At 50.2% G+C, this 16,510-nt stretch overlaps 1 protein-coding gene across 1 annotated transcript in view; it reads left to right on the forward strand.

Annotated features, from left to right (window-relative positions):
* LHPP (phospholysine phosphohistidine inorganic pyrophosphate phosphatase) overlaps positions 1–16,510 on the forward strand; it is a 129,050-nt gene that overhangs the window by 18,524 nt on the left and 94,016 nt on the right. The window contains exons 4-5 of the mRNA XM_069566841.1: positions 7,780–7,843; positions 8,704–8,796. Of these exons, the coding sequence (XP_069422942.1) occupies positions 7,780–7,843; positions 8,704–8,796 (157 nt within the window). The remainder of the gene's footprint in view (positions 1–7,779; positions 7,844–8,703; positions 8,797–16,510) is intronic.

Consider the following 16,510-nt stretch of genomic DNA (forward strand, 5'->3'; position numbering starts at 1 on the left):
TGCTCCGTGGGCCTCTCTGACTTAAGGAATCAGCAGAGAAGCTGGGAAGGGTGGGCATGGGGTGGACGCAGTATGGCTCCTTCTTCCTTCCCTCTCCTTTTCTTGCTTTTTCCCTTCATTTCGGCATCCGCGTCTTTGATAATTTTTGAGCAGAGACCTGGTCTTCAGCTGGTTGGTCAAGCATCCCTGTGACCACGAGACTGGGAGTGGCCGGGGGCAGGGGCGGGACCCCTGGAGATCAGGGTGGCCGTCCTGAGTTTCGGTTACTGTCACAGGACACAGCACAGGGCTGATGGGTTGTGCCAAGGAGACGGATGCCTGAGCAGTGAAAATAGGCTTGAGGGCCTGTGTGCTCTCGTCTGGGCCCCGCATCTCTGGTTGAGGAGCAGCCTGTCAGCTTGTGATTCTGTCATCCGAGTCTGCAGCCTGGGCCTCACCGTCTCTTTCAAAACACTGTGCTGATTATTTCTCTTAACTTTTTTTAATCACAAAGAACAACACATCTTCATTGAAGAAAAACTGTTGAATACAGATGAGTGAAAAGAGGAAAACAGCATTTTCAGTCCCACTGCAGGAGGGAACAGCAGCCAGCATTTTGGCGTGTGTCCTTCCTAGCAGTTTTCTGTGCAGAAATCATTACACGTGGGTGTGTTCACAGCATCAGTATCTAACTCGACCTGGTTCTGTCTCGCGGCTTTAGTGGTTCACCGAATATTCTGTGAAGCACTTTGCGTACAATAGGGCTTCCCTTGTGGCTCAGTGGGTGAAGAATCCCCCTCAGTGCTGGAGCCCCGGGTTCAGTCCCTGGGTCGGGAAGATCCCCTGGAGGAGGGGATGGCAATCCACTCCAGTACTCTTGCCTGGAGAATCCTGTGGACAGAGGAGCCCAGAGGGCTACAGTCCATGGGGTCGTAAAGAGGCAGACGTAACTGAGCGACTAACACTTCCGTGTGGGAAGTAGACGTCTTTGCAGCGAGGTCATTCCTGTTCATTGTTTTACAGGCTCTCCTGTAGTTGTCCTAGGCTGTTTCTGATCTTCTCCCTGAGTAAGGCCGTGATCAGCCTCTTTCTGGCATTTTGGGCGATGTTTATTTTTTGAGGTCCTTGGTGCATGTTGCCAAGTTGCTTTCCAGAAAGCAGTGCAGGTTTATTCTGTCCTCCGTGGAAGCAGCACTAGGGTTTTAGAGTCACAGGGGTGCTGTGGAACCCGAGCCCAGCGTTGCACGCAGGGCAGGAATTCTGTGCCCATCTCTGGGGAAGCCTTTCCCAGCTTAGGTGCTTCTGATGACTGGGGACTTCCTACCTCTGCCTGCTGAATGGGGGTGGCTATTCCGGTAGACACGAGGGGGACTTTTTATCTGGCTGCTGGCCATTGCTAAGCACTCTATATAGCTCACCATGTTTAATTCTGACCACAACACTGTGAGCTGTAGGCAGCATCATTGCCATTTTACAGATGGGTATATCAAGGCACAGGGAGATGAGCTAAGCCACGGTCACCCCATCAGTCAGTGCAGGGACGGCCAGGAGCACCCCCAGAGCCTGTGCTCCGTCACTTTTCAGCTCCATTCTAGAGCAGGTATTGGGTCCACACAAGATCTTAAACTTTTTTGAGATCGTTTTAAAAATTGGAAGACTTTACGTAAAATAACTGGATTTCTGGATTCTCTTAAAAAAGCAGAAGATCTGAGGGTACTCGCCCCACATTCCCAAATGCACTGCCGCTTGGTGGAGCCACTGGTCCCTCACCTCTGGTGCAGCGGAGACCCCACCACGACCTCCTGCCCATCTCCAGGCTTCAGGGTCGGCTGACGTTCATCTTGTACTGAGAGTTGCTTTTCTCGTGGTAGAGAAATATTTCTTCATGGCTGTGCTTCTTTTAAAATAGGCAAGTGAAAGAGTTTTAAAGAAAGAGAGGAGAGGATACGTGTCTCTTGTGGTTGTTGTTCATTTGCTAAGTCCTGTCCAGCTCTTTGCAACCCCACGTTCTACAGCACACCAGGCTTCTTTGTCCTTCATTATCTCCCAGAGTTTTGCTCAAACTCATGTCCATCGAGTTGGTGATGCCATCTAAGCATCTCATCCTCTGTTGTCCCCTTCTCCTCCCGCCTTCAATCTTTCTCAGCATCAGGGTCTTTTCTAATGAGTCAGTTCTTCGCATCAAGTGGCCAAAGTATTGCAGCTTCAGCTTCAGCATCAGCATCAGTCCTTCCAATGAATATTCAGGACTGATCTCCTTTAGGATGGACTGGTTGGATCTCCTTACAGTCCAAGGGACTCCCAAGAGTCTTCTCCAATACCACAGTTTGAAAGCATCAATTCTTCGGCGCTCAGCTTTCTTTATGGTCCAACACTCACATCCATACATGACTACTGGAAAGAACATAGCTTTGACTAGACGGACCTTTGTCTTGCTGCAAATATTCCAGTGTGTTTATCATGCAAAAAATTGTATCCTGTGTTAGTCAGTGGTCTCCAGAGAAACAGAACCAACAGGGTGTGGTGATGTATACACAGACAGTTCTTGACTTAGCAGTGGTTCAGATGATAATTTTTCGATTTGGTTATGGTGTGAAAGCCACGCACGTTCAGAAAAACTGTGCTTCGAATTTTCAATTCTGGTCCTTTCCCGCATGCAGTGCAGTCCTCTCTTGTGATGCTCGGCAGACGCTGGGCACTGGCTGCTCCCAGGCAGCCCCGTGATCACGAGGGTCAACAGCTAGTACACGTACGAACATTCTGTACCGAGACCACCATTCTGAGTTTCACTTTCAGTAATAAATTACATGAGATATTCAGTGCTTTATTATAAAATAGACTTTGTGTTAGATGATTCTGCCCAACTATAGGCTAATATAAGTGTTCTAAGCACATTTAAGGTAGGCTGGGCTTATTAAATGCATTTTTTAATGCATTTTTGAGTTAATGATATTTTCAGCTTCTAATGCATTTATCAGAACATAACCCTGTCATAGGTTGAGGAAGATGGGTATGTAAAGAGAAATTGATTGTGGAGGCTAGGTTTTTCCTGCATAGGCCAGCAGGCTGGAGACTTAGGGAAGAGTTGCCATCTGAGTGCCACAGTTATCCGCCAGCAGGTTCCTTCTTGTTTGGAGAGGTCAGACTTTGTTTTGGTTGGGCCTTCAACTAATTGGATGAGGCCCACCACATTATGGAGGGCAATCTGCTTTACTGAGTCTACTGATTTAAATGTGAATGTCATCCAAGAAACATCTTCTCAGAAGCATCTGGAATACCATTAGACCAAATATCTGGCCCAGCCAAGTTGATATAAAATTAGCTGCCACAGTTCCTTGCTGGTCTTACCTTCTGCAGTTTAGGTCACTGCAAACCACAGAAGCTGGCCAGCTTGACTCTTTCACATTCCGCCTTGGTCCTGTAGGCTTCCCTAAAGTTACCAACTCCTCGCGAACAGCATGATTAAGAAGTTTTGTTATTACTCATTTACGTTAAAACTTTTGTCTTCAAAATTATCTTTAATTATTAAAAGTTATTTTTCCAGATCAGGGATAGTAGTCAAAATAGGTATGGTTGAAAAAGAAAAAAAAAATATGGAATCAGTTTCTTTTAGCTTTGTACTTGTATAACAAATTCAGTAGTTGGCAAAGATGTGTTTTCCAAATAAGCAGCTAGTGAGGGGGTGGCTAGCTGCTGGGGTTTCTGACTGGGGCTATGGGTTGGGTGCTCAGAAATCAGAGAAAGGAGCCGGCAGCTTCTGGGCTTAGGTCGTCGCCCCTTGGGACAGCCCAAGGACGCAGGAAGAGCTGCTGCCACACCCAGCTGAGGGTCACCGGGGATGAGGGGCCGTCCTTCACCTGAGTGGGGCCGCGAGGTGCCCCCAAGGAGGCAGGGTGGTGGATTCACTGGGGCAGAATGTCCTCGTCCTGGAAACGGAGTGATTTACATTTGGCATCTGTTTGGACTGAGAGTGGGAATTGCCTTTGTAATTTCTTCTGTCATGCCTCCGTCGGAAAATTAAGCTGTTTACGCAACAGACTATGGAAGGTTAATGGCTCTTGTGGGAAAGGTCAAGTGGTCATTTTGAAGGGAGGCTGTGCTGAATAATCGGAAGGGAGGGCAGAGGAATAAAGCATAAAATCTATCTGACTGCGGCTCTCCGGCTTTTCCCTGTCTTTCCGGAATCCACGGTTTCTTCTTTGTGGCTGGAGTACTCAGGTTCAAGCCAGACCTGCTGTGGCTTTTATTATGCCAGTAACAGAAGATAAACACATCAAATCTCTTGTGTTTGGGGAATAAGAAAAATTAACTTGGGTACTAGTGTTTACTGTATCCCTAAAAATGTTTTGGGCCAACAGATGGCCTTCTCAAGATGCCTTTTTGTTTTCCTGGATGAATAAGAAATAAAGACAAGTTCTTGGCCCTATGAAAGCGAGTCCACATTTAGTATAAAAAGAAATATTAAGGTTTCTAGATTTATGCAAGTCAGTTTTTTTCTTTAGGTTCCAAAAATCAGTGTGGCAAAGAGAAGAGGGTTTTGATTGGATCTTTTCAGCTGCATGTTCCAATTCTTCTTCCCACCGGGACGAAATTTAAACTAAAGAAGGTGCAGTACCTGTCACTCTGGAAGGAAGACTCGGGGGAGGGTGCATCGGGCAGAAGCGGGGCATCAGGGGGTCCTCGGGAGGCCCTTCCATGGGGAGGGCTCCCGCCTCCTGCAGCCGGCTGGGAGCTGAGCCTGTCCTGGGCCAGAGGCTCCTAGCATCCTCAGCTCCAGACAGAGCCGTGTGTTGCAACAGAGCGTCCTTGTTTTATAATTTTTCCTTTGGCGCCTGGGTCGTCTTCTCCTGTGCTGGCTACATTCTTTCCTCGGTTCTGTCCTCGGTGCCCTGGCTCTCTTCAACATGCCCCACCCTCAGCACCTCCTCCACCCGCCCCCACACACACCAGCTCCCTTCTCTCTCACCCTGGCTGTGCATTTCCTGGAGTGTAGGGGACAAGGGGGGTGGACGAGGGGGTGCCTCTGAGCATCTGACGGACTCCTGTGTGCCTGGGGTGGCATCTGGCACTCGGGGTCCTCAGGAAGGTACCAAGTCTGAGAGCCCCTGGGTCTAGACCCCTCCACTCCTCCCCTTTGACCTTCAGGCCTCAGCTTTGATGCTTCCTCCTCTGGGACGCCTCCCTACCGCCCCGTCCCCAGCATGCCTGGCCCTCCCCACGCAGAGTGTACAGAACACCAGGTTCCGCTTGCCGTCACCCAGGTCCTGCTCTTTCATATTTGTCTGTGGATCTGTCTGCTTCCCCACCAGATAGGGAGTCCCTGGGGAGCAGCCTGGGTCTGAGAGTGTCCCCTGCAAAGGACTGCGGGACAGCTTCATCTTAAATGTTTGGGGGACCGAGTTAGCGGATGCCAGCGGCCCCCTCCGAGCGAGCCCAGGTCCCAGCACCCGGTGTCTGGGGGTTGCTTGATGCTTCTCTGGAGCTTGGCCCCTCCTCTGCCTCTTGGCCACATTTGGCTTTACTTGGCCAGTCCTTCAAACCCTGGACCCGGCTGAGGGAATCATCATACCCAAGTAGTTTATTGTGGAACTGGGGAAAAATAAAAGCCAACACTGTTTTGAGCCTGTTTAAATGCAGGACAGATGTCTGGAGTCCAGACTTAAGACCAAGACAGTTAGGAACCTCTAAGCCTATGTTTTGGGGGTCACGCTTTTAAAAGGGGGGCTCCCCTGGTGGCTCAGACAGTAAAGAATCTGCCTGCAGATGCAGGAGACCTGGGTTCGGTCCCTGGGTCGGGAAGATCTCCTGGAGAAGGGAATGGCAACCCACTCCAGTATTTTTGCCTGGAGAATTCCATGGACAGAGGAGCCTGGCAGGCTACAGTCCATGCGATCGTGAAGAGTCAGACACGACTGAACAACTGGCGCTTTCACTTTCCTTAAGGGGATCGTTGGCAAGTCCCAGCTCCATGAGCAGCGGTGGCTCTCTCCTGGCTCCCAGGCATCTTCCTGCATGTGTGTGGCTTCCCAGCCGAGCCATGTCCTTCCGGCACGACCCCTAGTGTGCAGAGCCTTGGACCCTGACCGAGAGGCCCAGGTTGACTTGGAGACTGGGTCCGCTTGTGATGGAAGAGGCCCCCGCGGCTTCAACAGTTGGGCTCTGATCTGCCTGGCCCAAGGCAGTGGCAGGGGACCAGCCCTTGCCGAGGGTAAGAGTTTGGCTGCAGCCCAGCCTGCATCCGTACGGAAGCTTCTGCGGCAGGCAATGAGGATGCAGAAGGGGTGCACGCTTCTCCCATCTGAGGGGCCAGGTGATCGCTGCGGGTGGCCAGGCTCTTGCAGCCTTGGAGGCCTCAGGTGGGGCCCAGAGGGGCAGGCAGAGTCCCTGGGTGTGGCAGAGCCAGAGGAAGGAAGCGAGCTCGGTCCTACCATTTCCAGTAGACACAGGACAGGGTCCGGCCCCCACAAACTGGAAAGACCTGCGTTCATTCTTTCTTACCTGGCTCATATCTTATTGCCCATCTCACTCTGGGTAGCTACATTTTTGAAGTGGTTTCTTCACCCCAGGCATCACATTAGAACTTTGCCTGAATTGTTTTACGCAAGCCTCACAGCAGCCCATGGCGGTAGGCACTGGACCTTCCTTTGACCCATTTTACAGAATAGGAAACTGAGGCCCAGAGGGCGTACGCAACCCAGAGTCCCGCAGTTAAAAGCGAGTCAGAACCCTGAAGTCAGCAGGCTTCCCTAGTCTTCTCTTTGCTTTTCCGCGTACATGCTGTTTGGTTTTGTCACTCTCTTAGATCCACCTGTAAGTGACATCACCTGGTGTTTGTCCCTCCATCTGACTTCCTTTACTTGGGGTGATGATCTCTAGGTCCGTGCATGCTGCTGCAAATGACTTTCTTTATGGCTAAGTAATACCCCACTGTGTGTGTGGGTATTACCTGAATGCCTCCCTCCGAGGGCATTTAGGTCACGCGCATGCTGTCTCATGTCTCCCAGATTCGACGGTCGTGGGAAGGGGGAAGGGTAACTGGTGTGATGGGTCGCAACCTCTTCAGAGCCGCACAGAGCAAACCACCTTCTCCCCACTTTATAGTCAAATAGCTGTGCTCCAAGAGAGCTGGGCCTGGTCACCGTGTGCCCCGAGGGGTCTGCGTGTGGCCTGGGCACAGCGCTCGCAGGAGGGAGGAGGTGAGACCGTCTTGGGAGGCGCTGCTGGGAGCCAAGCCGTCTCAGCCTCCAGCGAGACGGGGAAGAAACAGTTGTCGTCTCAGAAGCATCTGGCGCCCGGGAGGCCTGGCACCTCTGCTGACCCTCCGGCTGCTAGGAGATGCTGTGGAACTAATGGCGTTTTCTTCTCCAGGCAGCAATTAGGGGTTAATTATTAGCAATTAGGGGTTCGCCACACGCTCTGTGGACCGGCTGCCCTTTCCCAGAACACAGGTCACTTGTGTTTCTCTGTGTTAGCAACTGGACCCAGCTGTCCCTGGGGCTCCCCGTTCATCACTTCGGTGGGGTCGCCACGCGGCTGGCAGCAGGGGGCCATTCTGACTGAGAGCTGCCGGCCCCCATCTCTCCCCTCCTCCATCTCCCCCCGCCCTGCCCCGGTGTGCTGGCCACTGCTGGGCTCTGTTGTGCTGACCCCCGTCGGCCACTCTCAGCGTGGCGTCTGCCCTCACCCTGGCCCGTGACAGCCCTCTCGGGCCGGCCCAGAACCAGGACAGGGCAGTTTTTCCCTGGGCGCTTCCCAGGTCCCTGGGCTCAGCTCACCCTGTTCCCCTTGGCTCTTTTCTAGACGCTACTACAAGGAGACCTCTGGCCTGATGCTGGACGTCGGTCCCTACATGAAGGCGCTTGAGGTACCTGCCTGGGTCCGCCTGACCCTCTTCCGGTCTCAGGGCCTTCCGGGATGTCCTGGTCTCCCCGGAGAAGATGGGGTGCTCGGCGTTCCCAGCGCCTTTATGTTTTCCAAGTCGGACGCCGTGTTCGCGGCTTCAGGCCCAGCCCTTCGCCTCCTCTGGAGCTTGGCCCCTCAGCTGCGCTGGTCGTCCCCCTGCTCCCTGTCGCTCGCTCCCCGTCCGCCCCCCAGGACCCCGACCCCGCACCCCTGGCCTCTGCCCCGCTGGCCCTCCCGGCATGCTCTGCGCCTCTCCTCCGGGTTCTTGGCTCCTTAAGATCCCTGTGCACCCACCTCGTCCCTCACTCTGCTTTCCTACAGCACCTCAGACTCCGTGTGTGCTAGCTGGACTCCTTCCCAGTCCCCTCCTCCAGTTTCCAGGGCTGGGCTCAGCTGGGCTCCCCGCCCAGGTCAGCCCCGGGTCACTGCCGCCTAGGCGCCTGCCTACCTGCACTCAGGTGGGAGGGCTGGGGCCCTGGGCCTTTTATCCGCTGGAGGAGGACCTGAGACAGAGCTGGGGGAGGGGGGAGGGGAAGGGAGGAGAAGTGGGACTGCAGAGGAGAGCCCCTAATGCCCCGGAGGTCTTCTGGCCCTGGGGCAGGTGGCAGGGGCCTGGTGGGGGTGCCCCCAGCACCCTGGGCAGCCCGGTTGTGATGCTCACTCACAAGCCTCTGGGCCGTGTCATCTTGCCCCTTAGAGGCCCCTGGGTGCACACTGGAGCCTTTCTTTTTGATTGCCCAGGAGGAGGATTTCACCAGGCCAGGGTTCCCCTCTACCATCCCTTGGTCCCCAGCCCACGCCATGTCCTTCTCTCTTCCCCAGTATGCCTGTGGTATCGAAGCTGAGGTGGTGGGAAAGCCTTCCCCTGAGTTTTTCAAGTCTGCCCTGCAAGAGATGGGGGTGGAAGCCCACGAGGTAAGCCGGCTCCCCACGAAGTATGTACGTGGAGGCAGCTGTCGGGGGAGGCCAGAGTGCTCGCCGGGGGGCAGCCTGGGTGCGTGAAATGAGTCTGGGGACTCAGGCAGCCAAGCTGGTATCCCCCTCCCTCCTCCATCCCCAGGCATGAGGGCTGATCTGACTGGGAAGATGGGGAAAGACAGCCAAGGAGGCCCACTGAACGTTCTCAACCTATCAAATCAGTATCAGTCTAAGGGTTCAGTCCCTGAGTTGGGAGGATCCCCTGGAGAAGGAGATGGCAACCCACTCCAGTATTCTTGCCCGGGAAATCCCAGGGACAGAGGAGCTTGGTGGGCTACAGTCCATAGGGTTGCAAAGAGTTGGATAGGACTTCACGACTAAACAAGTGAGAAAGAGAAATGCTTGTGGCTTTTCCTAAGATTTTTGCTGCTTGTTTGGAAGGATCAGAATTGACAAGTCTGGTCAGTGTACTAAAACTGTTTCATTGGAAAGACAGTGTCCAGCAAGATGAAAAGAATATGCAGGAATAAAATCATGCACCTGGCCACCTTTACATTACAGCTTGTTTTTCTGACCACACCGGTCGGCCTGCGGGATCTTAGTTCTCTGACCAGGAATCAAACTCATGCTTCCTGCATTGGGGGTGCAGAGTCTTAACCACTGGACCAGCAGGGAAGTCCCACATTATAACTGCTTTTGACACATGTTGCCTTCCAAACATACATCTCCAAAGGAAAAAAAAAAAGCAGTTATGATTTTAGCATCTTCCCTCCCTGCTTCCCAGGTAGAGTGAGCTGGTCCCCTCCAGCTGGTGGGGTCCTGACAGCGTTGTTGGAGAAACAGTGGGTATGCGTCTACAGGTGGCCAGGGGCTCCTGCTGTCTGTTTTGGACAGGGCACCACGGGTCCATGTCAGCATCCTATGGCAAGGCTGGTGCCCCCAGGGTCCCCTTGCTGTTTCCTCCCTGTTGGACCGGAATTTTCCACACGTGTTCCAGTCTAGAGCGCTGGTCTCTCACAATGCTTAGAAAAAGAGCACACAGCTGTGGACGTCTGGAACCCCAGCACCCAAACCTCACCTGAAAGTCAGAAAGCACAGGTCTCGGGGGTCCCTCACTGGGACCTGTGAGGCTGGTAGAGCAGGAATTTATTTCACTCATTCAAGACACAAGTTTTGAGTGAGTGAAGGTGACAGGAATAAATAACCTGGTTTCATGACTTCAGTTCGTCATGACAAGTGTTAAAATTTGTTTTATTGTGGCAAATGTCAAACATGCTCAAAAGCAGAAAGACATAATGACTCTCCTCGTCTGTCTATCATGCAGATGCAACATTTAAAAGATTATATCGTATTCCCTTCTTCTATCCCTTTTTGTTCTTTTTGGAAATTTACTTTTTTTTGCTGCTGTATTATAAAGCAAATTCCATACTTAGTGTTATAGCCTTTCAGATCATAGTATGCCTTTCAAAAAGCGATGGTTGTTTTTGACCTGATTACAATGCATTAAGACATTTAACAGTGATGAAAAAACACAAAAAGGTGTTCAGCATTATCTCTCATTCAGGAAATGCAAATCAAAACCACAGTGAGATCCCACCTCACACCCGCTTGGACAACCATAATAGTTTTAAAAGGAAAATAACAAGCGTTGGGAGGATGTCAAGTCAAGTCAATCCTAAAGGAAATCAATCCTAAATATTCATTGGAAGGACTGATGCTGAAGCTGAATACTTTGGCTACCTGATGCAAAGAACCGACTCATTAGAAAAGACCCTGATGCTAGGAAAGGTTGAAGGTGGGAGGAGAAGGGGACGACAGAGGATGAGATGGTTGGAAGGTATCACCAACTCAATGGACATGAGTTTTAGTAAACTTCGGAAGTTGGTGATAGACAGGGAAGCCTGGTGTGCTGCAGTCCGTGCGCAGAGTTGGTCACAACTGAGTGACTGAACTGAACTGGGAGGATGTGGAGAAATTGGAACCCTAATATAGGAATACTGGTACAGATGTAAAATGGAGAACCCACTATGAAATACAGCCACTATGGAAAGCAGTTCCATGGGAAGTTGAATGTGGAATTCTTGTATGACCCCAGCAATTCCACTCCTAGGTGTATATCCAAAAGAATTGAAAACCCATGTTCAAACAAAAACTTACACATGAATGTTCATAGCAGCACTGTTCACAGTAGCCAAAAGGTGGGAATAGTGCACATGTTTATCAACAAATGAATGGGTGAAAGAAATGTGATCTGTTGTCCCAGTGGAATATATCAGCTGTAAAAGAATGAAATAATGAAAAATACTGCTGCGTGGATGAACCTTGAAAACATTATGGTAAGTGAAAGAGGCCAGTCACAAAAGGCCACAATGTATATATTTAATGTTTATATACTACATGCAGTGTCCAGACTTGTTGTTTAGTCGCTAAGTTGTATCTGACTCTTTGCAACCCCGAGGACTGCAGAAAGCCAGGCTCCTCTCCATGAGGGATTTCTCAGGCAAGAATATTGGAGTTGGATTGCCATTCCCTTCTCCAGGGGATCTTCCTGACCCAGGGATCGAACCCAGGGCTCCTGCATTGGAGGCAGATTCTTTACTGCTGAACCACCAGGGAAGTCCAATATCCAGAACAGGCAAACCCACAGAGACGCAAAATATTCATAGACTAGTGGCTGCTGGAGCTGGGAGTGGGGAGGAATGGGGACTGACTGCCAGTGCGTATGAGGTCTCCTTTTGGGGTGATAAAAATGTCTGGAACTCAGCGGTGGTGATGGTTTTACAACACTGTGAGTGTACTTTAATGCCCCTGATTTGTACACTTTAAAATGGCTACATTGGTAACTTTTATCTTATTTTTTCATGTTGAAAAAAAAAAACCCTACCTAAAAGAAAAAAAACCCCTCCCTAACAAAATCAGTCGTAATTCCTTAGTATTATCTATACCAGCTCATATTTAAATTTCCTTGGCTGTCTCAGAAATGTCTTTTATGTAGATTTCTTTGAATTGAATCCAAATAAGGTTGTCTTGTCTTTTAAACCAGTCTCTTTTTAACTTTCTTTCATGGAACGTTTCAAATATCTGTTGACATTGAGAGAGGAATATAATGAGACCCCAGGTATCCATCAGTAATTATCAGCTAATAAGCACTTTTAAAAACTGTGTTTAACTGTTCATTCTGAGGCAATTTCCCACGCAGAGAGAGGTTGCAAAAATAGTGCGGAGAATTCCCATGTGTCCTTAGAGCATCCCCAAAGGCTAACATCTTCCTTAACGAGAACCGGACGATTATAAAAGGGGGAAATCAACCTTGACTCCGATGTTGACTAGCCCAGGGACCCTCTGTTTCTGGATATGCTGTATTGGTGTCATACCCCCACCCCCCCCCACCCCCCACCCCCCTTTACTGTGAGCAGTTCCTGTCTGTCTTTGTCCTTCAGGACCCTGGTAGTTTCGGAAGAGTGCATGCATGCTAAGTCACTTCAGTCGTGTCTGACTCTTTGCAGACCCCTGGACTGTAGCCCACCAGGCTCCTCTGTCCATGAGATTCTCCAGGCAAGAATACTGGAGTGGGTTGCCATGCCCTCATCCAGGGGATCCTCCTGACGCAGGGACTGAACCCACCTCTCTTATGTCTCCTGCATTGGCAGGCGGGTTCTTTACCAGTAGCGCCACCTGGAAAGCCCTTTGGAAGAGTACTGGCCAGTTTCTTCATAGAATGTCCCTGCTGTTTCCTCATGACTTAAGTGTAGGTTTTGCATTTCTGGCATATTTAATCCTGGTCATGCGTTTCACAGACACAGTGCTGGGCCCTGGGGGTGTGTCCCTTCAGGAGGCACAGGCGTGCACTCTGCCCATTGTTGGTGGCGGCCACTTAGACCCCCATCGGAGGTGCCCTGCTCTCCACTGCAAAGCTGCTATGTCCCTTTGTGACCAGTAGTGGCTTGGGGCGGGGGAGTGTTTCGGTCCCATGTGAATATCCTCTTACAAGTCATCCTTTTCCTCTCCTGATTTCAGCATCCATGGACAGCTCATACTTGTAACGGTTGTTACCATGGTGTTTGCCAAGGGGTGATTTCCCATTTCCGTAGTTCCTCTATATTTATTCATTAGAATTTACTGTAAGGAAGAGCTTTCCTTTTCCTCCCACTTGCCTTTTAATTTACTCCAACATGGACTCAAGGATCTCTGTTTTATTCCATGAGTCACAATCCATGCCTGCTGTCATTTTCTTGCCCAGATTGTCCCATATTTGAAGACTGGGACCCCTTTGGAGATGACTAGCTGCAGACTTCCGTGGTGGCTTAGACGGTAAAGAATCTGCCTGCAATGCAGGGGGCCCGAGTTCGATCCCTGGGTCGGGAAGATTCCCTGGAGAAGAGAATGCCTATCCACTCCAGTATTCTTGCCTGGAAAATTCCATGGACACAGGAGCCTAGCAGGCTACAGTCCATGGGGTCACAAGGAGTCAGACATGACTGAGTGACTAACACTTTTACTTTCTTTCACTCAGCAGCTCATTTAATCTATACGCTTATCTCTCCTCTCCCCTATTTATTTTGAATCATCCCTCAGATGCAAATCATCACTTCATCTGCAGATATTTCCAAGTGTCTCTAGGATAGGAAATCTTTTAAAAACACAGATAGTGTCATTACGACATCCAAGTGTTAGTAATACTAATAACTCCTTGTTACCTTTAAATGTCCAGCCATTATTCACATTTCCCTGATTGTCATATAATTGTTGCGTCGCTTGCAATTTGTTTGAATCAGGACCTGAATGAGGTCCTTGCACTGTGACTGGTTGGTGTGATTCCCAGGTGTTTGCTCATCTGTCTGCTCCCACACCTTCCCTGTCTCCCTCTTGGATTCCTTGCAACGTTGTGAGGAAGCGTCTGGGCCGTCGGTCCTGTAGAGCTCGCCACAGTCCAGGTTTTGTGGATTGCGCCTCAGCCTGTCCTGTCTCATGCCGCCCTGGTTTCCTGTGTGTTGATGGTTAGACAGGAAGCTTCCTGAGCGTCTGTTCCGGTTTTCCGACGACTGCTTTACGGGGGACAGTGCGTCTTCCTCCAGGGCCCAGGCGTCTCCTGTGGTGTTAGCAGCTGTGAGTGATTGGCGCATGACCCCATGTATCCACTGAGTTCTGTGAAACGGTGACGCTTGAATCCTGTGTAATTCCTGCTTCTCTTTTTCTATGGATGACTTCTGTATAGGGGAACTCCCCACCCATCATCTGATCCCACGAAGTACAATTCATGTAGGAAACTCCAGACAAATGCCCATTTCTTTGCTATTATTTATGAGCTTTCAGAGTGCGTTGGCTCGCTAGCACTCTCCCAGTGCCTTGGGGATTTAAAACTCTAGCACTATAGATAGATAGGTAAAAGCGCAGTCGATGCGTTCTCCTCCGTTGCAGTTACTCGTGTTTAAAGGATCCCATCCCTGACCGGCAGGAGCATCTACAGGCTGCCTCTGCCTCTCGTTGCGGTGTGCGGGCTTCTCGCCGCGGCGGCTTCTCTTGTTGTGGAGTGTGGGATCTCCGCGCACCGGCTTCAGTAGTTGCGGGCCCGAGGCACATGGGACCTTAATTCCCTGACCAGGGATCCAACTTACGTCCCCGGCTTTGGAAAGCAGATTCTTAAACCACTGGACCGCCCGGAAGTCCCCCCAAACTGTTTTTTTAAAGCCACCATTATTTCACTGGGGGTGTGTGTGTATCACCAACAGGACCCTTGAACTCACTGTATTTCCAATTTTTAAGGGATTTGCTTTCCAACATTTAAATTTGTTTTACAGTTACATAAAAATTCACATGGATCTGAAATCAGATCCATGAAACAAGATACTTTCAGGGACCTCTAGCTTCTGGCCTTTCCCTGCTTTTCCCACCCATCTCTGGTCACAGAGTCCTTTTTTATAAATATCATAGCTTGGCTTTCCATTTCTTAAATAAAAGCAACTACATAATATTTGTATCCTGCTCATAGGGAATTTGAAAGAATACATTCTTAAGATCCTTTTTTTTTTTTTTTAGTAGAGTGGGAGAAAGGTTGCTGTTGTAATTTGAGTTAGAAAAATCAGTATTTAGAATTACGTCAGCACTACGGTCACAGCCATCTGTTGGCAGTCTCCCCCACCTCCCCCAACCAGCAAAACAGCAGACTGTCACTGCCTAGAAATTAAGACCAGAAGAACCGAGTATTAAGATGTGATAATGTCTCAGTTGTCTTTGCAGAGCTGACCTTGGTTAATCCCCTTCCCTCTCACCTTTTGTTCATTTGTTTGGTGTTTCCAGTTGGCTCAGAGGTTAAAGCGTCTGCTTGCAATGCAGGAGACTCGGGAAGATCCCCTGGAGAAGGAAATGGCAACCCACTCCAGTATTCTTGCCTGGAGAATCCCACGGACGGAGGAGCCTGGTGGGCTACAGTTCACGGGGTCGCAAAGAGTCGGACACGACTGAGCGACTTCACTTCCCTGTTACTTTTACGGTCAGCATCTTTCACATTGTGAATGAGAAACCTCCCTCCCCACACCCTCCGACGAGGCACCGAGGCCCTTTGAGGGTTCAGGTTGATCAGACTTCTCGTTTGGCGGATGCCAGGGCCGTGGGGACCGGGGTGGGGGTTAGGGGGTTTGAATTCCTGGCTTGGCTGTCCAGGCATGTGAGCCTCTGTGGGCCTGGGTCACCAGGGAATTGTTTTCTCTGGTGACCCTGAGCCCAGATAACAAAGCTGCATCTTCCCTCCCGTGTTATCATCCTCTCTGTCTCCCCCTCTTGACAGCTGATGGGCAATGGCATGTTCTTAACACCACCCCCCCCCAACCCTTTTTCTAAATTGTCCATTAAGTTATTCAAGCCTCAGGATTTGTAGGCATTTTAAAGCGGTATTTCAAAACAAGGCCATTTTGAATGAACTGTGTCTTATGCACAGGGTAATAATTGTCTGCTCCTGCTTCTCTATTTTTAATGAGCAATGCCCGCGAGGGGCTATCTTGCCGCTCAAGTGCCAGGCTGTGGCAAACCTTACATTTTTCAAGCTGCTTTAATCAATAAAGTTATCACCAGTCATTTCCCTTGATAACTGCTTCTTCCCAAGCCCAGAGCCGCTTCTCGCTGCCGAGGAGTTTTCCACCTGCACTCGGAATGGCCATAACTCCCCAGATCCAATTTTCGTTTTAACCTTTCCTTGATAGCCTAGAAATAACAGATTGCCGGGATTACTCTAATAGATTGGAAAGGCCGGCCTCTTTGAGGTAACCAGGGCCTTTCTGGGATTCGCTAATAAGGCAAAGAATAACATACCTTAAGGGTTACTTCTACTGTTGCTGCTGCTGCTAAGTCTCTTTAGTTGTGTCCGACTCTGTGCGACCCCATAGATGGCAGCCCACCAGGCTCCGCCGTCCCTGGGATTCTCCAAGCAAGAATACTGGAGTGGGTTGCCATTTCCTTCTCCAATGCATGAAAGTGAAAAGTGAAAGTGAAGTCGCTCAGTCGTGTCTGACTCTTAGCGACCCCATGGACTGCAGCCTACCAGCCTTCTCCGTCCATGGGATTTTCCAGGCAAGAGTACTGGAGTGGGGTGTCATTGCCTTCTCTGAAAGGTTACTTCTAGAAATACCTAATTCTCATAGTTGAAGGCTTCTGAGTCAGTGGGTGGTTTTATTGCTGCATACCAAAGCCCAAATGATGCGAAGGTTTTGGCAGTTTT

The sequence above is a fragment of the Ovis canadensis genome, chromosome 22 (genome assembly GCF_042477335.2).
Source record: "Ovis canadensis isolate MfBH-ARS-UI-01 breed Bighorn chromosome 22, ARS-UI_OviCan_v2, whole genome shotgun sequence".
NCBI classification, from domain to species: domain Eukaryota; kingdom Metazoa; phylum Chordata; class Mammalia; order Artiodactyla; family Bovidae; genus Ovis; species Ovis canadensis.